The sequence below is a fragment of the Amphiprion ocellaris genome, chromosome 23 (genome assembly GCF_022539595.1).
Source record: "Amphiprion ocellaris isolate individual 3 ecotype Okinawa chromosome 23, ASM2253959v1, whole genome shotgun sequence".
Lineage (NCBI taxonomy): Eukaryota > Metazoa > Chordata > Actinopteri > Pomacentridae > Amphiprion > Amphiprion ocellaris.
Window position 1 is genome coordinate 23,126,378 of NC_072788.1, and position 25,515 is coordinate 23,151,892.

The window sequence follows — 25,515 nt, forward strand, 5'->3', positions numbered from 1 at the left end:
GATAACCCACAAACCTTTATCACTCTGTGAAAAAGTAATTGCCCCCCTGAACCTAATAACTGCTTTGGCAGCAACAACTGCAGCTAAACCCAGATTGTGATCAGTCTTTTCCATCACCATGGAGGAATTCTGCTCCACTCTTCTCTGTAGAATAGTTTCAATTCAGTCACATTAGATCATGAACTGTCCTATTAAGGTCTTGTCACAGAATCTCAATTAGATTCAAGTCCAGATTTGACTCCAGAACCTTCATTTAGTTCTTTCTGAGCCACTCAGAGGTGGACTTGCTTGTGGTCTTTGGGTCTTTGTCTTGCTGCATAAACCATCAGTGTTGAGCTTTAGGTCCTGAACTGACAAATATGCAAAGCACTGAATGTCGTTGGTTTCCAAAGAGCACAACTTGTAGACTTTATTTGACATTCTTAAAATAATACTTTGACATTTTGTTTTCTTGCAAACATCAGAAATGATTTGTTAAAAGCTACACAAATACGAAAATGCCAAGTTGTTACTTTTACACCTTGTATCTGTGTTCAGTCTTTTTTTTTAAATGCAGATTTAACAAACTAGATGCTAAGCTAATTGCCACCCGGCTTCAATTTTGACGTGACTTTCCACTGCAGGAGGCACCAACAACAGGTTTCACTGCTGCATCCACCAGCTTGGACGCATGAAAACAGCAAAACATGTCAGTTACTGGATGCTAGGAGGATTTATTGTGCTGACTTTTACGCTGCTGATGGTGATGTTTGACACTGTAAGGACTGTAAAAGGACAGTTTTTGTCCTCTATGAGACCCACACAGCAGTTTTATTGAAGTTCCTACAAGAACAGGTCCAGTTGTCCATGGAAAAGGAGTTCTAGAAGGTTGGTTTTTATGAGGCAACATGAACAAACATTCAGGCTGTACGGAAGTCTTGAATACAGTACTTCTCTCTTTACTTTCCACTGGAATGTTCTGTTCGATGAAACGCAGTTATATTTACTGAATATCGGTTGAATGAGTCTTTAAAAGCTCAGACTGTAAACATGATTCAGACTGACTGACAATGTGAATATAATAACTCCTGCAAAGACAAATCAATAGAAACACACCAGACACATGAACTAAAGGAACTTTCACTGTGTTTGGCAGAAAGATGAAGCCTCCTGCAGCAGTAATGTTCCAGGGTCAATTTGATGTTTAATTATCCAAAAGTGTCAGAAACCAAAAAAGTCCAATAAACATTGGTTAAATCTCACTATTACTAATGGTGTTCTTTACCTCTCACAGATCAGGGTTCAATGGGGATAATTCACTCGTTTTTCATCAAAAATGGATATCTAAAGTTTTTTTTTTCAATTTACATTCAAATGATTTAAATATAAAATACAACATATAATTTATATACGTATAAAATTAACACAGGATACGTCTTCTGTGCAGGGTGAAAATATGTGAAATGAACCATTTTAATTTTATATGTTGGCTACACTTATTAAGCCAAGCAGAAGTTTCATACTGAAAAAATACTTAAACATTTATTTATTTATAGATTTTTTTTAACTTTAAAATGGGTCGATTTGACATTTATTTGATATTTAGGGAAGAGATCAGAGCTACATATGAGAAGATTATTTTAAAAATAATTTAATTGGACACTGAACTGCTTCTAATTGGTCTCTATCCAAAAAACATCATAAAAATTAACAGATATTAATGAACTTCAGCTTCCTAACAGCTAATAACTTCATAAACCAACCATTAAACATTGGATAAAACACATGACATCAAATTTTCCCCTAGAAAAAATAACATATAGTAAAAAAAAAACTAAGACCTTTTTCATAAATTATGTTCTTGAAAGGCAGAAAATTATACTGGGAATGGATTGTTGTAAAAATGATGCAGATTTTTTCTAAAAATATGTATTAAATTTGAATTTAGAGGAGCAGTTCATTGTTTATTCTGGTCGTTCCTGTAAATATTGTTCTGCATATGATAATAAAGATGACTAATTGGACCCTGTATGGTTTCTAATTATCTATCTTTACCCCCCCCCCAAAAAAAAATCAGAAAAATGATCAGATATTAATGAACCTCAGTGTCCTAACGGCTAAAAACTCATAAACCAACAATTAAACATTGGATAAACCAAATTACATCACTTCTTCCCCTAGAAAAAAAAATTATCTGTATAGTAAAAAACAAGAAAATATGGTGAAGTTTAGGGACTTTTTAAAAATAAATTCTGTTAAAAAACAAAAAGGATTCGCAGAAAAGTAAAACTTGTTGCAGATTTTTTTTCTCCAAAAATCCGTATTAAATTTGAATCAAGAGGAGCAGATCATTGTTTATTCTGTTTGTTCTTGTAAATTTCATTGTGTATATGAGAAAAATGAATAAAGGTATTGTTGAACAGAAGTCTATAGAGGTTTAAGATCTATAATGTGATCTACAGCTGCCCAAACAGAAGCCGCTAAGCGACAAACTCACGTCTCTTTAAATTAATTGACGTCCTGCAGGCGGATATTTATGGACTCGCCACCCTTTTGCAGTTTTCTACTCAAATATCTTTCATCCTGAACACTGAGATAAACTGCAGGCAGCGATAAATTATTCACTCTGGACAAAACTCACTCTTTGTCAGGCTCCAGGATGGTCTGAGTGATCTACTGCTCACCAAGGAACACTTTACTCATAAACTACAAGAAAAGAAAGCGTCTGAAATACGACCAGATGCATCAGCGCCACTAAGAAACGGTTTCATTATTCAGCTCTAAGCAGGAGTCAGGAGGCGGAAAAGCTGCTTTTAAATCCTCACCGTGGGAGTGTTGGTGTAAAATCAAACAATTAGACGTGATTCAGGTCAACGTGTCGCAACAAGAGAGAAGATTAGAACCAAAAAAACCCCAAACCAAACCAAACCAAACCAAACCACAGTGAGGAGGCGCTGCAGAAGAGTTTTAATTGAACGTTTCCACGGTTAAAGCATCATCTAAAAGTCCTATTTACATCCACAAGCACGCTCCTGTTGGCAAAATACAATTAAACATAGTGAAAATGGCCCCGTATGGTGATTTGTTGACCTTAGTGGTGCAAAATGTTGGTTAAATTCGCATCTATTCACCAGTTAAAAGCCTTAATAATAGGATGTGTCGCATTCTTTTTTGAAATTTGTATATAAACGATCAAAATAAGAAAAATGTGAATACTGCAGACTCTAAAATGCAGAAATTTTCTATGTATCATGGATGATTTGAGGAAAAATATGAGATAAAATGAAAAAAAAAGTGCTTTTAAGATGAATTCTCTCCACCTCCTCCGGTTGCAGAACTAATCAAATAACGTCTGGAAGTTGAGAAGTCGGTTTATTTCCTTGGTGAACATTAACCTGAAGATTCCATGATCTCAATAACTAGTTTAAAGTCTCCTCTAACACAGCAGGATGTTATTTTCAGAAATTTTAGCTCAATTTAAAGGAAAACAGACGATAAAGCGGGGTGTGTTTTGACCTTATTAGTACCAAACGTTGGTTAAATTCACATTTATTCAAAAGTTAAAAGCCTTCCTAATACGATGTGTTGCATTGTTTTTTTTTAAAAAAATTATTTATTCAGTTCATGGTGGAGGAATATAAATGATCGAAATAAGAAAAATGTGAATACTGCACACTCTAAAATACAGAAATATTCAATGTATCGTGGTTGATTAGTAGAAAAATCTGAGTTAATATCGATATTTTCCACATGCCTTTACAGATGAACTTATATTTATATAATATCATGTATTCAGGTGTTCAGTGCAGCAGTTTTCCTGCTAATTTCAAGCATATAATAATTTTAATTTTCAGTAAATTAACTCTCTCATCTTAAACTAAATTCACCACTGATTCAGGATAAAAATGCTGCTCATAGCACCTTTAAGTAGCTATTTGAAAAGTATTTTAAAACATTTAACAGCACATCTGTTGCTTAAAATGAAAAAAAAAGTGCTTTTAAGCTGCATTCTCTCCAATGCCCAGCAGGGGGCGACTCCTCCAGTTGCAAAAAAAATCTAATAATGTATAACAGTCGAAAAGTCGGTTTATTTCCTCAGTGAATATTTACCTGAAGATTTGATGATCTCAGTGACCAGTTTAAAGTCTCCTCCAACATGGCATGAAGGTAGTTTTGTAAATTTTAGTCCGATTTAGAAGAAAATAGACAATAAAGTGGGGTATGTTTTAGGGCGGAGCTACCTTGTGATTGACAGGTCGCTTCCAAATCAGCATCTGTCATATCCTTCGGTCTTCAAAGTTTACAATCCGATGAGTGGCATCACAGTCACAGTATTTTTCTCAACAGATCAATTTACTGATGCTAAAATGCTACATGTAGCATCTTTGCCATTCTCTCAGCTGCTGGTGTGTTGTTTTAAACTGGTTGAATGCTGTACATTTGAAGCTTTCTACGCATTTTAAAGAGTTACTTGTTCATTTCAGAGTGAATACTGCAGTAGTGTTGTATGAATAAGTGTACTGGTGAGTAGGTAGTTAGCTGAAATCGTGAATTAAGCTAATAGTTTCTTGTTTTAGGATTCATTTCTGGGGTTTATTTCACATATTTCTGCGCTAGTTCTGTGCAAACACATGGAGTTAAACGTGATCTGGTTTGTGACTACATTCCCTTATTTAAGCCCAGCTCCTCACTATCCAGAATTGTGTTAACATCGAATAAATAAGTGAATGACGAGCTCCATCAAAACAGGTGAAATGTGCACTGGGTTGGTTGAGATCTCACTAGAAAAGAATCTGAATGAAGAAAACACATTCACAAGCCCTGCAGTGCTGCAATTAAAAGTCAGAGGCTCCACTGTTTGACATTTCAGGACCTTGAATTTCTATCGTGTGAGAATATTTTAAAGGTTCACAGATGAAGCTTTAGCTCCTTCGGCGACTGTCAAGAAAACTCAAAAGCAGGCAGTTGTTTAGGAATGGAAAATGACTTTTTATTTCTTCCAAAAAAAAGAGAGAGACAGAAAACAAATCCCTAGAATAAACAAATATACTGCTGTAAAATAAAAGCCTGTGATTTTTTTTTGTTTGTTTTTGTCAACTGTAACATTTGTTTGCCTTTCCATGCTTGATACAATCCATATATTTCTGCTTTAAATAAATAGAAAAAAAAATGTACAAAGAGAGATGGGGGGGAGGAGACAGACAGATTAAAAGGTGTACTCTGCTCCGAAAACATTTGGCATCGTTGAGAATTCATGGCTGATCCTGATGTATGGGGGAGGTCTGTCTGTTAGCCCGCCCCCACCGAGTGGTAATCAGAGTATACCGCTGTAGGAACACTAATATCTTCCAGAAAAATAAAGGGTAAAGGAAAATAACGCAGTTGCAGGTTATGTCTTTAAGCTCTGTGTCGTGAGTGTTTGTAATTCTCTATATACAGTATAAGTGAGGCAGCAATCCGAGGGTTCTTACCAAAAAACACAGATGTAGAAAAAACAGAACGTGCACAAGAGATCTTTGATTCAACACCAACTCACTGACAAAAAAAAAAAAAAAATGAGGAAATTTTTATCCGTTAAACGGCCTCTCTCTCTGTTTCTGTCGTTTTGGGTTTTCCGGCCACAAACCCGCCGCCGAGGACGTGTGCTGCAAGCAACGAACGTAAGATCTTTGGGAGAAGGAAAACAAAACAAAAAAATAAAGTTTGGCGCTCCGTTTTTGCTACAGTGGCTCATTTATCGACAGCGCAAACATCCGTCAGATTCACGAGTGACGGAACTGCTGTCGCGGACGGCAAACGATTGGTCAAGTACGATCCCTTCGGCTTGACGGACGACACGGTTTGAAAACGGGGACAACAAGAGGAGAGGATTCATCATCATCATCATCATCATCATCACCATCACTGTCATATCATGCTTTTTGGAAAAAAAGGACAACAAACACTGACAACGATACAACCATGCACTCACTGACCCCAGAAAGAGAGAGAGATGGCTGGCCAGAGAAGAGTCCTGCTCTCTGACACACTTGGCCTTAGCAGAGAACAGACGATTTAATATGACATCAAGGTTTATTTGTCGATCCTTCTCCACCTAGATTCATGCTACAACGATGCAGAGAGGCGGTAGCAGCTTTTAAAGTCGAGAGAAACTCCGTGACGTCGCCGCCAGGCTGCCTGGACTGATCCCAAACGGACCAGGGAACAGTGGTCGGAAACTCCCAGCTGTAAATGTGAGAAAAAGAGTCTGAATTTGAGGGAGGGAAGCGCCGAAAAAGAGCCCGCATGCTCGGCCAAACCCCTCCCCGGATAACAAAACCACCTACGTGATAAAGCTGTAGTAATTACTGGCAGTTACATCGACACTAAAGGAGACGTTTAAGAGACCCAAAACCCATGGTGGTCTCGGTTTCTACGCCCCTGAAGTCTGGACATTTTGAAACCACTTGAGACAGACAGACAGAGAAAACCTCGTCGCAACAGGCAGGACTGGATTCCATGCAGAGAAATGTGGAAAAAAATGGAAAGAAAAGCCGATAACTGAACAAGAAGAAGAACACATGTAGCGTTAAAGAAAAAAAAAAGTCACCGATGAACATTCTGGCAGTCAAAACGCCGTTGTTCACACCAAAGCTGGCCAAATTAGTTTTCAAATGAGGTTAATACGAACATCAGGAGTCTGATGTGATCGATTACCTAAAGATCCGGGAGCTGCGATGACCTGATTCTGGATCAGTGCCATGGCAGCGACTCCTCTTTCTGAAGCGCCGATTCATCACACGAGATTAGAGACAGTAAGGCAGCTGTCAGAGGATTTAAAAATGTTGGTGCCAAAGCAGAAGCATCCATTAAGGGAATAGTTTCATGAGTGTCCAACTTGGGACTTGGAAGGTTCCTCGGAGAGGACGGTGAGGACGGAGGAAGTTCATCCAGAAAAACGCCAGAAATCTGATTTCCGTTCAGTCATGTTTGGCTTGAAAGCTAAATTTTGCATTTCCTTCTCAAGTTGTAAGTTTTTCTGTATAATACTTGTCTGGAGCGACGTTCAGGGAAACCACAACGTAAAGAAAACTAAACTGTGACTGATTGCAAACAAACCATCCAAGAAAGAAAGAATTTGGACGTATCGAACGGATGGGACAAGATGGTATTAAGTGCCTTGAAGGGTAGTTTAGTTCCCTGCTTGAAGACGACTATGTTGTTGAGCTTTACGGGGTTTTTGCGACCACCAATGACATCTTTCTCTGCAAAAAAGTTTGCACGAAAGCATAATTAAAGTCTAACTGAACTTGATTAGTGGATTCACACGTTTCCTACTCAAAAAACTCCATAAGAAGCCCTGAACGAGAGCTGGTCGACCGTCAAACCTTCCAGCTGCGGCTGAAATCTACTGAACTAAAGCTCGTTTCCATTTGTTGACTACTTTGTTCTAGAAAAGCACCGTGTGTCTCTTCCGATTCTTCACAAAACACCTGGACATCATGTGATTCGCTGTCGGGGTCCCATCAGAGACGGTTTGTAGGCCACTGACATTGAGGCAGAGGCAGACGTTGTCGAGACAGGAAGTAAGACGTGATCTACCAAACACTGGAGCGATGGCGACAGCGAGGAGAAAGAGCAAACCACAAAGCCTGAGAGCCTCTGAAAGGTTTCATCTACAGCTAAAAGACAGAGACACCGAGAGAGATAATAGAGCTATAGAGTCTAGACGCCGGCAGAGGAGAGGACGAGGTGGAGGCTAAGCTAACACAAGACTGCGACAAGAAGCTTCTAAGAGCGGTAATCTATCCAACAGCGACAGTGATGGATGGGCAAAGACAGTCTAAACAGGAACTGGTTATTATAGCTTTTTTTTTTTTTTTTTTTAACATATCTACACACACGGTGACGAAACAGACTAAAAAAGCATTCTAGAGATAGACCGACTAGACTAGAGAGACTGAAGCAAGATTCTAGAGATTTCACAGCAGAGTGGACGATGATACTCGACTATCACTGATGGTTGTGGGTGCTGGACGGGACCGGGGACGGGACTACAAAAAGCTTCAAGTTCGTTTGTTAGAACGGCTGGAAAATAACACCTGCCAAAGTGGCCAGTGGATTAAACAAACCCAAAAACTCCTATCATTTCTACAAACTTCAAATCTCTTCCTCAGCTCTACAGCGGCAGTAGAGCCGCGTAAGTGCAACATTTCTGCATGTGCATTTTTGCAACAAAATTTGATTATATTCTTTATAAAAACAAATCGAGCACGTTTCGCGTCAAACCCGTCGGCTCAAGTTTGACTTCAAATTTGACCCTCAGAAATAGCCCTCAATGGAAAAAAACGTAACACACACCAGAATGCACAGAGAGACCAACAGTGGACCTCATGGAGCTTTGGCTGAGGAACGACCGCGACTTCTTGCATGAGTCGGATTTGATCCCCAAAGTTCGTTGGAGCCGCAGATGGAGGACGATGCCGCCGCCAGTACAGCGTCCTTTTTTTTGGCTCTCTGCTCAGAGTCGCACTTACAGCCACTCATTTTGATTCAGTGCAATTTAAAGTGAATTCAACTTGATTCAGTAACATTTACTCACTCAGTGCTGCTGTCATCAATCACTGGCACATAACGTGGATCTGCCAAGAGGTGGTAGCTAATGAAAAAGCTCTCATTTTAGAAACCTTTTAAAGTCTGGATGTGGTTGGTGAGCTAATGAAGACAGAAAAACAGATACACACAGGTCGTCCAGCTGCTGTCAGCCGGGCTAATGATGCTAATAAACACTGTTAAGTGCCCAAGAAAAAAGCACACTTTTCTTCCATCTGACTGTCTTCAAGATGGACAGGTATACCTGGTTTAAGGCCTCATCACAGAAACATTTAGGACAGCAAACAGTCATAACGAGCAACATCTACTTGGAAAATCGCATCTTTAAAGTCAACGGTTGAATCATTGTTGTTCACCGAAAGCTGCTGTCTAAACAGCTTTGTGCACAATCCAGTGTTAATTACCTGTTGGAGTATATGTGGATGCTGGACTGGACGGGGCATGGAACTTCAAAAAGTTTCAGGTTCGTTGTTAGAATGGCAGGAAATTAACTTTTATTCATCTGCCAAAGTGGCTGGTAGATTGAACAAACTTGTAAAACTAAAGACTATTTCTACAAGCTTCAAATCTGCTGCACAAAAATGGAGAATTAGTTTGCTGACATTAGCAACCAAGCTAACAGGCATGCTGCTAACTGACAGACGACAAGCTACCTTAACCAGGGTTAGGGTTAGAATTACCATATTAAGAAAACCGCCTAGCACAACTAGCATGAGTGCTAGTGCTTAGCTTTCCAGTGAACCAAACACTTCCCACAGACAAACAGATGAAATCAAGTAAGTGATTTTGCATTAAATGACAATTCTAAGCTCAGGTTTGGTTTGGTTTTCCAGTTGAGTAGTTCAAGGACTGTCCAAAAGTTGATGAATGGTGTTAATTAGGCTTTTTTTTTTTTTTTTTTTTTTTTTTTTTTTTAAGATAGCATGACTTCCAAACCTGTTGGCAAATTTGGGGGTTCAGAAGGTTTAAAGAGCTTCTGCTACTCTCTTAACAGAATTAATTAAAGAACAATCGCCATAACAAGCTAAACAACTGGCTCCCACAACTAGCATGAGTGTTAGTGCTTAGCTTTCTAGCAAACCAAACGCTTCCCACAGACAAACGGATTGATTTTGCTGTATCATGTCTTGCTGTGATGAGGCCATAAACCCAATATTTTTGAAAGAAAACTTTTCCTAACAGCCGTGGCATCTCTGGACGGTACTAGCTTGTCGCTCTCTGTGTGCATCTGCAGCTTTAGGAAGGGGGGAAAGAAAGCGCAGTAACAAAAGTCTTCAGCTTTAAAACCCATAACAACAAATGCTCGGCTACTATTAACAGATGCTCCAATAGACTGCTGTACAAAGCCCCGATGACATTCAGGAAAAGGTTGACGAAGGGAAAAATACAAAGGTATCCCAACAGAGCGGAAAAATTACAGGAAACACACTTGAGAAGATTTGCCTCTGAGTGTCTCGCCGGACGGACAGTCAGCGAACGGGATGGACGGGTCGGTCGGTCGTCTGAAACAACTGCTGCCAACGTTTCTCCACACAAACACACACAGTTGAACACACACTTGTCCTCTCAGATGTGCAACCAAGATGCCTTTGCAGGCGGACGGCGGCCCAGAGAGGACAGAATAGCACCAGTATGAAATAAAGCTAATTCTGCAGCGGAGAACATTCACATCCCGACTGAAAACCAGAGGTAGGGTTTCCTCGATCCCGTCTTTCTCTCGCTCATCCTCATCCTCATCCTCATCCCCTCTCCTTAGGCGTCACTCCATCGGCAAGATTTAAAAACACAAAGAAACAGAGAAGCTACGCTAGCACGCATGCAGGGAGTTGTTTCAGATGACGACCATCCATCCGTCCATCAATCCGTCCATCCATCCATCCATCCATCCATCCTCTTTTTCGTCATCTCCTCCTCTTTTGGCGTCAGTCGGTCGTCTTGTCGTCTCTTAAGTTGCTTTAGCTCCATCGAAAATCACTCCTCCGTCCGTCCGATCGTCCTCTTGTGTGTTTTCTTCTGCTGTTACTTTGTCGCTTTTGGCACTCTGCTTCCCCCCCGACTGGATTACATGAATTGCATCTGGGGTAAAAAATAAGAATGAATTGTTTGTTTTGAACTCCGAAAAACCATGATTTTCTCAACAGGAATCAGAAAAGGTTGAGTCTCGAGACGTTCAACAGGACGGGGAATCAGGAAAAACACCATTTACGCCACACAAATCATGTTTCTTTTGATTTATTGAGTGATTTTGCCCATTTTCATACATCTTTTATGCATGTGTTGCTATGGAGACGAATACTCTACACACAAAACGCCATTTATGAGTCAACTTCGTCATTTTTTTAGCGATTTAGTTTGAAATTTAATGCAATGAAACTAAAAAATTTGAAAAAGCCAATGTTTCTCAGTGATGTAATTAACTTTCATTTGCACAGTTGACGCCTTAATGTTCATTTTCTTGTGAATTATCGTCTTTATTATTAAATAATGAGTAAATAATGTCTCATTGTAATGACAGGCTAATGACAGGAATTCACCAGGGTCTTCTGTTTTTGTTTTTATATCAATGAAGTTTAATCAAAAACAAAAATATGTGATATACAGTTGAGTATTTATACATCTGTATCTGAATATTTTCAGATTTAAAAGGTTTTATAAAAGCATCATTTCCTATATTGGGACATTTTATTGCGTTTTCAGAAGCTGTAACAATAGAATTACCATTTCTCTCAATTCATCGATTGATTTTTTTTACAGATGAAATGCTTAATTAGAATTTCATCGCTGATTTTTCAGTTCTGTAGTTGTGTTTTTTACTACACGTGTGAAAAATGCAAAGATTTTTTAGTTTTCGGTCACAAAACAGTTAAAAAAAACAGAAAAAGTTCAAATCTAAAAAGTTGAAATGAGAAAATCCGTTAAAAAAAAAAAAATGTAAAAAGCTGAATTGATTTGATAAAGTCACTGTGTGTTCTACACCATGATCATTGGTGCAAGTTATATGTTCAGAAAATGACCTGCTAATGAATAACATCTGACAGCTGCTGCAATCAGTATTTTAAAGACTTTAATTGTTTTCTAATGGCCTCGGCTCATATGAAAGGAATGTTCTTTTTCTTCTGCTTCACTGTGTAACTGTTGCATCAGCTGCTCCACAATTAGACTGAATTCAGTGTGAAAGTTGCCGAACACTTAGGAAGTATGAGAGAACTGACCTCAGAACAAAAAGGTTGCTAACGCTGACCGTGAGCGGATCGAGAGAGAACGCTCTGAAAAGATGAATCCAGCAGAGGAGACGTGTTCATTAGCAGAGAGACGTTTGTCCTTGGAGCCGCCGAATATACCAATAAACTCAAAACTGAACAATAAAAGCGAACGCCCAGAAATGCAGGAAACGGTCGATACTTTAGACATCCAGTGATAAAATGATTCATCTCCAACAAGCATTTTTAAGTTATTTACACCACAGGCCAAACATCTGGACCATGCACCATTTACCTTCAGCTATACGTCGATGTTACCAGACGATTGCTGGATAAATGTTAACATACGAAAAGAAGGCTTTAGTTTTAGAGTTGAGCAGATTTACAAGAGTCACAACTTCAGTGCAAAAGTATAAAAAAACTAATCACAGTTTGAATTATTCACTTTAGCTCTTTGGTTTTTGAGAGTTTGCATACAAAATACCAATAAATCTCAACAGTACCAATAAAATATCTGATAATCACAGTAAAAATCTATTCTGATGAGTGACTCTTTATGTAATAATCAGGTTTATTTTGTTGCACTGATGAAACTATCATCTTTTTTTGTACAAATTTGATCTCACTTCCAAACTTTTGGCCTGTAGTGGAAGTCATTTTCTCATTTAAGCTTTTTAGAGTTGAACATTTTCTGGTTTCTGAACTGTTCTGTTACAGAAAACTAAAAAATCTAAAAATACTTTGCTCATTTTCTGATATTCCAAACAACATAGCGAATAATAATTAAAAAAAAAACAAAACGATGACAGAAATGAATAATAATGTCCCAAAAAAGGAAGAGGATGCTTTTAAAAAATCTATTAAATCTCTGAAACGTAAATCTGAAAACATTCACATCCAGACGTATAAATACTGAACCATATATCACATATTTTTGTTTTTGATTGAACCTAATTGATATAAAAATAAAAATAGAAGAACCTGGTAAATTCCTGTCATTACCTAAATTAGAATGAGACATTTTTAACTTTTAAATTATTAAAGATGATGATAATTCACATATGAAAACAAACCTTGAGGCAGCTCAGATCCACAAACTATCAACTGTGTGAATGAAAGTTAAATTACATCACTGAGAAACATTCGATGTTTTTTTACATTTTTCAATTTTATTGCATTAAAAATGTAAAATTTCAAACTAAATCGCTAAAAAAAAATATGACAGAGTTGACTCATAAATAGTGTTTTATGTGTCAAAAAGTCGTCTCCATAGCAACAAATGCGTAGAAGATGAATGGAAAGAGGTAAAAGTGATCAATAAATCAAAAGAAACATGGTTTGTGTAGCGTAAATGGTGTTTTTCCTGATTCTCCATCATGTTACACGACTCGACCTTTTCCTATTCAACATGTGGGTTTATATTGTATTAGTTAACCAGCATTAAACGATCCACTGATATCTGTGATAACAATGTGTCTGTAATTAACCAGTGTGTCTGTAATTAACCAGTGTTAAACAGTGTCTGTAATTAACCAGTATTAAACAGTGTGTCTGTAATTAACCAGTATTAAACATTTTGTAATGAACCAGTATTAAACACTGTCTGTAATTAACCAGTGTTGAACAGTGTCTGTAATTAACCAGTATTAAACAGTGTGTCTGTAATTAACCAGTATTAAACAGTCTGTAATTAACCAGCATTAAACACTGTCTGTAATTAACCAGTATTAAACAGTGTCTGTAATTAACCAGTGTTAAACAGTGTCTGTAATTAACCAGTATTAAACAGTGTGTCTGTAATTAACCAGTATTAAACAGTGTCTGTAATTAACCAGTGTTGAACAGTGTCTGTAATTAACCAGTATTAAACAGTGTGTCTGTAATTAACCAGTATTAAACAGTCTGTAATGAACCAGTATTAAACACTGTCTGTAATTAACCAGTATTAAACAGTGTCTGTAATTAACCAGTGTTGAACAGTCTGTAATTAACCAGTATTAAACAGTGTGTCTGTAACTAACCAGTATTAAATGCTGTGTCTGTAATTAACCAGTATTAAACAGTGTCTGTAATTAACCAGTATTAAACAGTCTGTAATTAACCAGTATTAAATGCTGTGTCTGTAATTAACCAGTATTAAACAGTGTCTGTAATTAACCAGTATTAAACAGTGTGTCTGTAATTAACCAGTATTAAACAGTCTGTAATTAACCAGTATTAAACAGTGTCTGTAATTAACCAGTATTAAACAGTGTGTCTGTAATTAACCAGTATTAAACAGTGTGTCTGTAATTAACAAGTACTAAATGCTGTGTCTGTAATTAACCAGTATTAAACAGTCTGTAATTAACCAGTATTAAACAGTGTGTCTGTAACTAACCAGTATTAAATGCTGTGTCTGTAATTAACCAGTATTAAACAGTGTCTGTAATTAACCAGTATTAAACAGTCTGTAATTAACCAGTATTAAACAGTGTGTCTGTAACTAACCAGTATTAAATGCTGTGTCTGTAATTAACCAGTATTAAACAGTGTCTGTAATTAACCAGTATTAAATGCTGTGTCTGTAATTAACCAGTATTAAACAGTGTGTCTGTAATTAACCAGTATTAAACAGTGTGTCTGTAATTAACCAGTACTAAATGCTGTGTCTGTAATTAACCAGTATTAAACAGTGTCTGTAATTAACCAGTATTAAACACTGTGTCTGTAATTAACCAGTATTAAACAGTGTGTCTGTAATTAACCAGTACTAAACGCTGTGTCTGTAATTAACCACTAATAAACGCTGTGTCTGTAATTAACCAGTATTAAACAGTGTGTCTGTAATTAACCAGTACTAAACACTGTGTCTGTAGTTAACCAGTATTAAACACTGTGTCTGTAATTAACCACTAATAAACGCTGTGTCTGTAATTAACCAGTATTAAACAGTGTGTCTGTAATTAACCAGTATTAAATGCTGTGTCTGTAATTAACCAGTATTAAACAGTGTCTGTAATTAACCAGTACTAAACGCTGTGTCTGTAATTAACCAGTATTAAACAGTGTGTCTGTAACTAACCAGTATTAAATGCTGTGTCTGTAATTAACCAGTATTAAACAGTGTGTCTGTAATTAACCAGTATTAAACAGTGTGTCTGTAATTAACCAGTACTAAATGCTGTGTCTGTAATTAACCAGTATTAAACACTGTGTCTGTAATTAACCAGTATTAAACAGTGTGTCTGTAATTAACCAGTATTAAACAGTGTGTCTGTAATTAACCAGTACTAAACACTGTGTCTGTAGTTAACCAGTATTAAACACTGTGTCTGTAATTAACCACTAATAAATGCTGTGTCTGTAATTAACCAGTATTAAACAGTGTGTCTGTAATTAACCAGTACTAAACACTGTGTCTGTAATTAACCAGTACTAAATGCTGTGTCTGTAGTTAACCAGTATTAAACACTGTGTCTGTAATTAACCAGTACTAAATGCTGTGTCTGTAATTAACCAGTATTAAACAGTGTGTCTGTAATTAACCACTAATAAACGCTGTGTCTGTGGGGCTACCTGGGCTCCGGGCATCGGTGCGAAGGGGTTGGTGGGTCTGAGAACAGGCTGGTTGTACATCATGGGCTGAGGAGCCATCACAGGAACCCCGCCCATCTGACCCATCTGAGGAGGAACCTGAAGTTAGAAAAACACAGAATGAAACACGAGTTAAACCTGAGAACTTCCTGTCACATTTTTCCTCACTGTGGCTCAGAAAGACAGAAAAATATCTTCTGTCGTACAACAAACATGTAAGTATAATTTAAAAAAAGCTGAATTTCAGGTGTTACAAACACTAGAGAACATAAAATGTTTTACTGCTCATATTTGAATGTCTTTCTTTTGTAAACACAGCCTGCAGTTTAGACAAAACTTCTTTTTTTGTTCTGTAATTAACCAGTATTAAATGCTGTGTTTAGCACAGTGGTGCTGAGGAGCTGCAGAATTATTACTACTTTTTTATAGAATCCAGTGTAACCAAATTAAAGTATGAGTTTAGTGGATATATAGTGGTTATGATGAAATATCCTGATTTAAATCTTTTTTCTCCCAATAATAATATTATATTTTATTTAATATTATATTTTCTCTAATATTGTATTTTTCTCTAATATTATATATTTTTCATAATATTGCATTTTCTGTAATATTTTATTTTCTATAATATATTTTTCTATATTATTATATTTTCTATAATATTAGATTTTTTTATAATATTCCATTTTTCTGTAATATTTTATTTTCTATAATATTTAATTTTGGATTAATATCCTATTTTTCTATAATTTCCTATTTTCTATAATCTACTCTTCCACAATATTCTAATTTTCTATAATAGTCTGTTTTCTAGAAAGTAATATCATTCTATAATATTTTATTTCCTATAATATTCTATTTTTCCATAATGTTGCATTTTTCAATAATACTACATTTTTCTACAATATTCAATTTTTATACTATTCTATGTTTTCTATGTTTGATTTTCTATAATATTCTGTTTTGTATAATATTGTATTTTTAAAAAATAAAATTCTATTTCCTATAACATTCTCTTCAATAATATTCTATTTCCTGTAATATTTATTTTTCTATAATATCCTATTTCTTTTATAATATTCGTTTTTAGAATATTATGCACATTTCTGTGGATACCAGCACTTTAGGGACCATCAATCTATCTGTTTCTCACATGATGTGTTTGAAGACAGTCGTAAAGTTGAAACGTTGCAGATTCTTCTTGTTTTACTTCTTTCCGGCACTGATAAATTGTATAATTTCGTTTTATGAAGTTTAAAGTCAGGAAGCTTTTCAAACCAATGGTGTGTTTTGGGGTTACTACGAGGATTTAATCGCCTTTATTTGACCGACAGAGCTGATAAGAGACAGTGAGACGGCAAAAAGACACAAAACAAACCAAGAAACAGAAGAAAGAAACTACATGTGTAGCAATCATCTTTGAACTGACTGCTGATTTGACAAAACATGACATGAAAACACCTTTTTCTGCATTGATATGTGTGAAGCTGAACGCTCACCATTCCATACACAGGCACTTGCGGTGTGGTCATGGGGAAAGCCATGGGAGCTGGAGCCTGGAGGCACAACACAAAGTCAGCTAACTCAAAATAACACACCTGAGTTACACATTTTATGGCTTTTAGCGGCCACAACACAGCACAAAACATACGAACGAGCGCACAGAATACTGCATTTCAGTGTCTTCAGAGCTGTTTCCACACAATAAATACTGTTAATGTTGAAGCATGTGCACATTAGGAGCGCTACAACGCGGCGGGCTGCAGGGGTACTTAGTGGAGTCCCGCTGGGAGCGATCATTACCGCTGCTTTAAAAGGGTCGGCTCGATAGGGCAGCGCCCCGCTTACTCCCCAAATCAAATCCACTCCAGCTGAAGTGGCTTCAGATCCAACGTGACGGACTGTTTGTAGCTGTTTGTAGCTGATTGTGGCCATTTGTGGTTGCGTATCTGCATCGTAGCTCACAGACTTGTGCTTGAAAACGGGCCTTCAGCACAACCGAGGCCGTAATATCAGCAGATGTGGATAAGTTATCTGCAGTAATTTCACGGTTTCGAGGGTTATACAGTAAACACACTAGAGGGGTTCAGTGTGTGCAGATGTTACAGGATAACAGCAGCGCGACTCCTTCGACCCCCAACGCCACATTTAATTGCTCAGTTCTCGCTGCAGGTCCGACCCCCCTCACCCGGAAGTCCCGCAGTTTTCAGAAAGCCATTAAAAGCAGTAGCTTGCAGGAAGCCAGCGCTCTAATCTATCACCATAAATGAGACAACTGTGGCATTTGTAACACTCCGGCTGTACCGAAACTACGACCAGAGCTGGATGTTTTACTGAGAGACAAATAAAAACACAATATTTCCTGGCAACGCTGCAATTAGCTGCAACGTCGAGCTGTTTATTATCTCAGCAGTCTCATGTAAAGAGATGCATTTGGCTTTTATGGATAAAAATACAAAGACACATCCTTTAATCATGCACCTTACTTAATGGTTTAAACTAATGTGCTAATTGACGTATAAAAGTTAAACTGAGCACATAACAGTCTGTAAATAAACACAACACCTGTTTGAAAGTGTTTCTCCTTATTTTAACATAACTGCAGTAAAAAATATTGGAATGTTTTCTTACTTCTTATTTTCTGTATCATTCTATTTTTTTAAATAAATTCCTGCTGTTCTATAAAATTATATTTTTCTACAATATTCTATTTATTATAATAGTCTACTTTTTCAACAATATTTTATTTTTTCTATAATATTCAATTTTCCTATAATATTCATTTTTTTCTATAAAATCCTATTTTTCTATAATATTCTATTTTCTACTGTAAATTCAGTTTGTTATACTGTTCTATTATGTTCTAGTATTTTTATTTTTCTATATTATTCATTTTTTTCCATAATATTCTATTTTTCTAAAATATTCTATTTTCTATCACATTCTATTTTTTCTATAAAATCATATTTCCTATAATTTTCTATTTTTATACAATATACATTTTTCCTATAATATTCTATTTTTTATAGTATTCTTTTTTCTATAATATTGTATTTCCTTTAAAATATTCTACTTACTACATTATTTTATTTTTTCTATTTTATTTCTGTATTCTATTTTTCTGTAATATTCTATGTTTTGTATAATATCGTATTTTTCAATAATATTCTATTTAGTTTACTACATGTTTTCTTTAATATTCATAGTATTTTATAAAATCCTATTTTACTAAAATATTTTATTTTTCTACAATATTCTGTTTATTATACTGTTCTATAATATAATTTTTTTCCATAATATTCTATTTTTTCTACAATAGTCAATTTCCCTGTAACATTCCAAGTTTTGTATAATATTCCATTTACTATAATATTCTATTTTTTAAAATAAAATTCTATTTTTCTAAAATATTCTATTTTCTATAATATTTAATTTTCCTATAATATTCTACTTTTCTGTAATATTCTATTTTTTATAGTATTTTATTTTTCTATAATATTCTATTTTCTTTATAATATTATATTTCCTATTATGTTAACTTTTTCTATAATATTTTATTGCATTGTAAGTACCACCAAGTGGTACTTTATTGTAAATGCTAACAATTTTTGCACATTTCTGAAAATACCAGCATTTTAAGAACCTTATATCCATCTCTCTATCTATCTATCTACATCTAGGTTTCACAGCTACGTTAAAAGGTAAAGATGAGCAGAAGAAGCAATTCTAAGTGAAGAAATCTAAATGAAAACGGTTTCAGGTCATCTGAACCTGTGAACTGATCTCTGGAGGTAATTAATGCTACTGACTAGTTTCTGCTTTAATTAGTTAGTTGCTGCTCATAAACATCGATCAGACCGACCTGTCGGCTGCCAGAAAACAACCCGATTTAAACAAAGAGGATCCAGTTTATCTGTCAGATATGTTTACTGCCCCGCTCAGTGGTTTTCCTATTTGAAGCACTGATTCAAGATTTAATTGACTCTACTGTCACCTTAGCCGCTTGTTAATTAGCGAGCCATCTGTCCGTCTTTGTGCCTCTTTGTGCAAGACGACGGTGGGAACCATTTTTATTTGCTGTTTTTTAGAAGGTGAGATGCTGTTTATGCATCTCTACCGGTGTTTTAGTCCATCTTTCTTTCCATGCATCGTGTTTTACATTTATCAGTCTGTACCTGAACCTCTCACCTGCTGCTTCTATCGCTGCCTCCTGCTCTGTGCATTTTATTTTATTATTAAAGAGAAAAATAAATCTCTCTTCTCTACTCCTTTTATCCCCCGTTTCGGGAGCTCAACTGCTGCTATTCCCTTTTGACGTTCTGGATTTCCTCTGCAAAGCTGCGACCTCAAACGGTCCTGCAAGGTCAAGCCAAGGTTAAAGAAGTGTGCCGGGTGTCTGGATGGCATTTTAAGTGCAAAAAAATCTCAGACATGGGAGTTTCACTTGTCATGCACGACGCGATACAGCCGACTTATTCACCGCCGTTACCTGTGATGTCTGATACATTCCTTCCACCCGCTGCCATGACTTATTTATTATGTTATGGCGGCTCTGTTTGGAGATATATTCACAGGAGATGATACATTTTCTTTCTCAGGGACAGTAATGAGCAGTTCTATTAATATTTCCCTTCTCTCTAAGCTGTATTTGTTCGTGGTCAAAGCTTTCTGTACATTCAAGGCAGATTCTGGTCACTGCTGACTGCACCACGTAGGGGTGTTTGTCTTGTACCATATAGGAAGGAAAAAAAACATTTTAGTTTGTTTTGCTGAAGGGAACAACATTTATTTATTGTGCTGCTGAATTAATCCCCACAGGCAATTTCTGTTCCTGCTTGCTTGTCAGCGAGAGTCAAAGGCGAAATAATGCAGAATTAGCCGCTTCAGCATTACTTTCACAAGTTTCTTCATACTAAAAATGAGGAAAAAGGGCTCTGTAATTTCATAAACAGCTTTTTAGCAAATGTTACTCAACCAGCAGAAAACTGAGGATTTGTCGGGGACTCATTTCAACTGCAGCTCCGGAGCTCTGGTGAGTATTTACAGCGTTTCTGAGTCACAGTGTGTGACTCTAAATAAACTGCTGGGCCCGTGTTTGTTGTAATAAGGTGCAAGAGTGTGCTTCTTTGATGTTTTTAATAGATTTTTGGACAACAATGGGGCTCCGTGGCACAGAGGAAGGAGATGTAACAGGCGCTGGATGTACAGGGAATACTTCTTAGGAGGATCAATTCGCGGTTGGGTTTTTGTTCTGTTGGATTTGTTGACAAAAGGCTGATCTCCACTGCAGGAACTCAAGGTAGGTGTGAGGTGGCACTAACATTTACAGGAAATAGTCACCTTTGTGTTTCCATTGTGGTGTCGGATCAGACAGCTTCGATCGCGATATTGATTCTACGAGTATACCAACTAATGCTTAGTGTACGAGTATACCAACTAATATTAACTCTACCAGTATACCAACTAATGTTAACTCTACCAGTATACCAACTAATGTAAACTGTATGAGTATCCCAGCTAATGTTAACTCTACCAGTATACCAACTAATGTTAACTGTACGAGTATCCCAGCTAATGTTAACTCTACCAGTATACCAACTACTGCTTAGTGTACGAGTATACCAACTAATGTAAACTCTACGAGTATACCAACTAATGTTAACTGTACGAGTATACCAACTAATGTTAACTCTACCAGTATACCAACTAATGTTAACTCTGCGAGTATACCAACTAATGTAAACTGTATGAGTATACCAACTAACTCCAGTTCCATTAGCACAAAGAAAGCACAGCAAACGGAGGCTTTGTTATGTTAGTATATGTGGTGAATTTTACGTTGGAGAGAGGACATCAAGAGGGTTGATAAAATGACGCTGATGTCTTCTCCAAGTTTGATAAATCAGTGCAGTTTTTCACTGCATTTCAGAAATGTCTATCCTGGAATAGGTACTTATTCCTCCATGCAAACGGTCCAGAAAGAGGTTCTCGGGGCGCCTTGAAACAAGTTCCTGCAGTGTGAAATGGCCAATCACCCGATAAACAGACGACGAATAAGGTAGTAACTGATCAATTCAAGATCCTAAGGGCCTCAGTAGAAGGAAACTGGACTTTGTTCGTTTCTTTGGTTCAACAACCATTTGGGAACAAATTGGGGTTTGATATACAAAAAAAAAAAAAAAGATTCCATTCATTATTACAAAAGTAATTCCATGCAAAAATCTGAGAACTAATGTATCCTATGTGAGCATTTTCTATTTAAGTGACAGTTTAGACTACTACTACTATTCAACTGTTAAAAACAAGACATCCCTCACTTTGTCATTTAGTCAATAAACCAGATTTTCCTTGTTGGCACAACAGTAAACCTACACTGGATCTTTTTGGTTGTTACACCAAGAAGCAAAATTCCAGTTACCTCCTGCCGAAGCCCTTAAGATTACCTCGACTTGGATGACTCAGAATCTCCACAGACGTCTTTAAAATAGACTCTCAGATCAATTCGGTGTAGAAAATGTGAGAAGGAAAAGGCAGCACCTTGTTCCAACTTCCTGTTACCAGTCAATTTGCTTTAGCGCTTACATAACTAGCAGAGAGCATTAGCTCGTAGCACAGAGGTGAGAAGGTTATTTGTGGAAATTGGGCGAGAGCAGAGTTCTGAAACAAGTGCCTCCGAGGGGCGTAGGAAAAAGAAGAGGTGACAGAGAGTGAAGATGAAGAGGAGGATAGAGAGGGTGAGGTGAGAAGCCCAGAGCAGACGTCTCCGAGCACCTCGTTAAGACTTGTCTTACTAAACAGAGATAAGTACTTACATAACTAGTATAGAACATTCCATTCTGCATCAGGACGCGACAGGGAAAAAGGACAAAAGACAGAGAAAGACAGAGAGGAGGGAGGAAGGAAAAGAAGAAGGAGAGCAAAAGTGAAAGACAGAATGGGAGAAAATGATAAGGAGATGATTAAAGAGGGAAGCAAACAGGTGTGACGACGCAGCAGCCGAGACAAGGCGAGAGAGGAGTGATGAAAAGAAATGAGCAGGGAAACAACAAACAAAGAAGTGAAAGAAAGGTTAGAACCACGGCGTAAGCAGTAAAGCAATACATAGAAGGAAAACAAAGAAGAACGAGGGTTCACAACATGCCGATGTCAAAAGCAGGAAAACAGGACGAGCAGATGACAAGGCAAAACAAAGTCGCAATAAAACAGAAACACGAGCGAAGGAAGACGAGTGGATGACGGTGCAAAACGGGCAGAAAAAAGAGGAAAGGGAGGTTAGAGGCAGCAGGGGTGAAAGGGACAGCGAGGGAGGGAAGAAAGAAAGAAAGAAAAGCATCAACAGGAGAAGAAAGTAAGAGAAACAGAGGAAGAAGGGTTAGTGACAGTTTGTCCTCGTCAGCCAGAAATTGCAGCCCAGAGATCAGGAGGACAATCAGAAGCTGCCAAGATCAGCAAACACTCACAACCACAGATATACTGCATGCACAGGCTGCTATACACAACCCCATATTCTCACAACACCTCTGTCTATACGCAGGACTAAAACCAAACACAGGCATGCACAGGCTGGTGGAGCATTCAACGTTTGATCTGCAACAATTTTAGATCCGTTCTCACGTCCTGCCAAGGTGTTTGCAAGCTTCAATCGGCTAAATGTGACACCGTCGGTTTGTGAAAGTCCAGAGTAAATATTTAAAGTGATTCTGCGTCTAAAATTGGCAGAAGAGACATTTCTGGGAAGTTTGCTTTCTGGCAAAGAGGCACAGAGAAGATACAGCGCACCCTCGGTCGGTGGATTGGGTTACCGTTGCTCTGCTAGCTGTTTGGAGTCTTTATGCTAAGCTACTCAGCTGCTGGCCATCAGCCCAGGAATGGTCCAGCACATAACTCTGCATAAAACAGCAAAATGCTGTTTTTAGACGTTATTTTATCCAAAAGATAAATGAGATACAGCACAAATTGCTAATAAGTGAGCTGCTGGTAGGTGGATGTCTGTGAAGCCACCGTGCTAAGCTAAACCAACCCCAGACTTATTTATCTTCTCATCTACCTCTCAGCATGAAAGCAAATAAGCACTTTTCCCCCAAATGTCAAACTGCTGCTTTAATATAGGAAGCCAGAACTTTTCAAACACATCCAGAGTTTGGAGGAACATTAAAGACTCCTGGCCATGAGGAACTTCCTGTAAGAACTTTTCAGGAATTAAAGAAAACTTAACTCCGGTTTAGTGACAGTTTTGGCCGTCATTTATGAAATCCAATCAGGTGGGGGGAGAAACATGAGCAACAGATTCGTAAGATCATCCAGGAATCAATGGTGAACAGTTATTAACACCTCACTGTGGAGGAAACGTCCACGGACGCCATCAGGGAGAAGTTAAACCAGGAAGCTAGGTTGAAATATGACTGTAATGGTTATAATTTTACCTCACATTACTCTAATCCTGTCGTCTCTTCGTCACAGAATTGATTTGAAGATCTTACCAAAGGCTTTTAAAGTTCGGGTCTGGCCCCGAGCGACGACATGCAGCAGCACTGTTGAACCCATATGAGCCCATTAAGAGATCCTCAGCTGGGGCCCTTCTGGCTGAAACCTGGAGGTGGTTCTGCCATCAGTGCCTTTCAGCTTTGGAACAACCTGCCTGAGGACTTCTCTGACTTCTAGACTTGCCTTTATGTGATGCCCTTGCTCACTGCCTTATAAATCATCTTCTTAGCTCTTAACCTCTGTAATTCTTAGTGTTTCAGTAGAAGACAACTGGACGATTTTTGCCACTTTTGGATACCATGACAGCTCGTTTTAACTTCACCTTGATTATTTCCTAGTTTGGGATGGCCTCTTAGAAGCCAGTCCGTTGATAGTTTGTCTTTTGGGTATCCTGCTTTTTCCATCAAACTGCTACATAAAGAAACTTTGGCTAACTTGCAAGTTTATATCCAATCCGCCCGCCCAACTAACACCTGTTTCTTATCATGTTTGGCTTTTTGCTAACGTCGGAATTTGGGGAAACAAAGTGACCATTGCTTAATAAAAAAAAAAAAAAAAAAGCAATATTTTCATAAATCACAAAAGTACAGTGTCGCTAAAACGTATTTGAAGAAATCTTCTATTTTTGTATATTTCTCACTCTTAAATGATGGGGTTAGAAGCAGAGTGGTCGAACCCACAAAACATCCAAACTGAGTTTTAGATCATTTATGTAATATTTTAGATTTTAGTGGCACAGTGGTCTAACCCATAACCCAAATGTAGCGTTACAGGGGAATGTCAGGCCATTCTTGAAAACACAAAACTTTGAACCCATTTTTCTCAAAAACTACAGAAAGTTGGTCACACCACTCTGTTTCCAAGCCCTTCAAGTGTTCCATATCATCAAACTAATATTTATATTTACTCAATATTAGACAGAGATAACCCACAAAACACGATGATTTACTGAAGCTTCATGGAAACACTACAAGAAGTAAGTAATTGCCCCCTGAACCCAATAACTGGTTGTCTCTCACAGTTAAATATCTGTTCCAGCTTGTGATCAGTCTTTTCCACCACCATGGAGTAATTCTGCTCCACTCTTCTCTGCAGAATAGTTTGAATTCAGTCACATTAGATGGTTTTAGATCATGAACTGTCATTTTAAGGTCTTGTCACAGAATCTCAATTAGACTTAAGTCTGGACTTTGACTCGGTCACTCAAAAAACCAAATATGTAACAATGGAACACTTCTGTAGGGGGGCAAATACTTTTTCACAGTACTGTACAAGACTTCCAGGACTTGCAGACACCTTGGTGGACCCTTTAGGATGCATTTTCAGGTTGCTGAATTCACTTTAAACATGCGTTTTTGTGTGCTGCCTCCTTACCACATGTTGTACCGGCATGGGCTGTGGTGCCATCGGTGCAGGGCTCCACTGTGTAGTCGACATGGTCTTGTTTTGCCAGTTCTGGCCGCCGGTCAGCTTCTTCTCTCCCGGTTGGCTCCACTGCATCTCTGGCCTGTAGAGCGCAGCAACAAGCTCAATGTCAGGAGGTTTTATTTAAGGCATTTTCACCTGCTCAAGGGGGGTGAAAACATCGCATTTGCTCTGTTTTTAACTCCACTGTTTGTTTTGAATTCTCCCACGAGGTGCATCATGAATTTTAAGAACTAACAAAGTGTCTTTCACCTTTAAC

At 37.6% G+C, this 25,515-nt stretch overlaps 1 protein-coding gene across 8 annotated transcripts in view; it reads right to left on the bottom strand.

Moving 5' to 3' along the window:
* Positions 1-4,944: 4,944 nt before the first annotated feature.
* Positions 4,945-25,515, bottom strand: part of si:ch211-200p22.4 (phosphatidylinositol-binding clathrin assembly protein) — a 120,227-nt gene continuing 99,656 nt past the window's right edge. For 7 of the 8 annotated variants that reach the window (XM_055007669.1, XM_055007673.1, XM_055007672.1 and 4 more), the window contains 5 exons: positions 25,206-25,338; positions 22,160-22,183; positions 16,847-16,903; positions 15,330-15,446; positions 4,945-10,647 (listed from right to left, as the gene is read on the bottom strand). In XM_055007669.1, coding sequence (XP_054863644.1) covers positions 10,633-10,647; positions 15,330-15,446; positions 16,847-16,903; positions 22,160-22,183; positions 25,206-25,338 — 346 coding nt within the window. In that variant the 3' untranslated portion in view covers positions 4,945-10,632. The remainder of the gene's footprint in view (positions 10,648-15,329; positions 15,447-16,846; positions 16,904-22,159; positions 22,184-25,205; positions 25,339-25,515) is intronic. The other variant, XM_055007671.1, reaches the window with a different exon arrangement.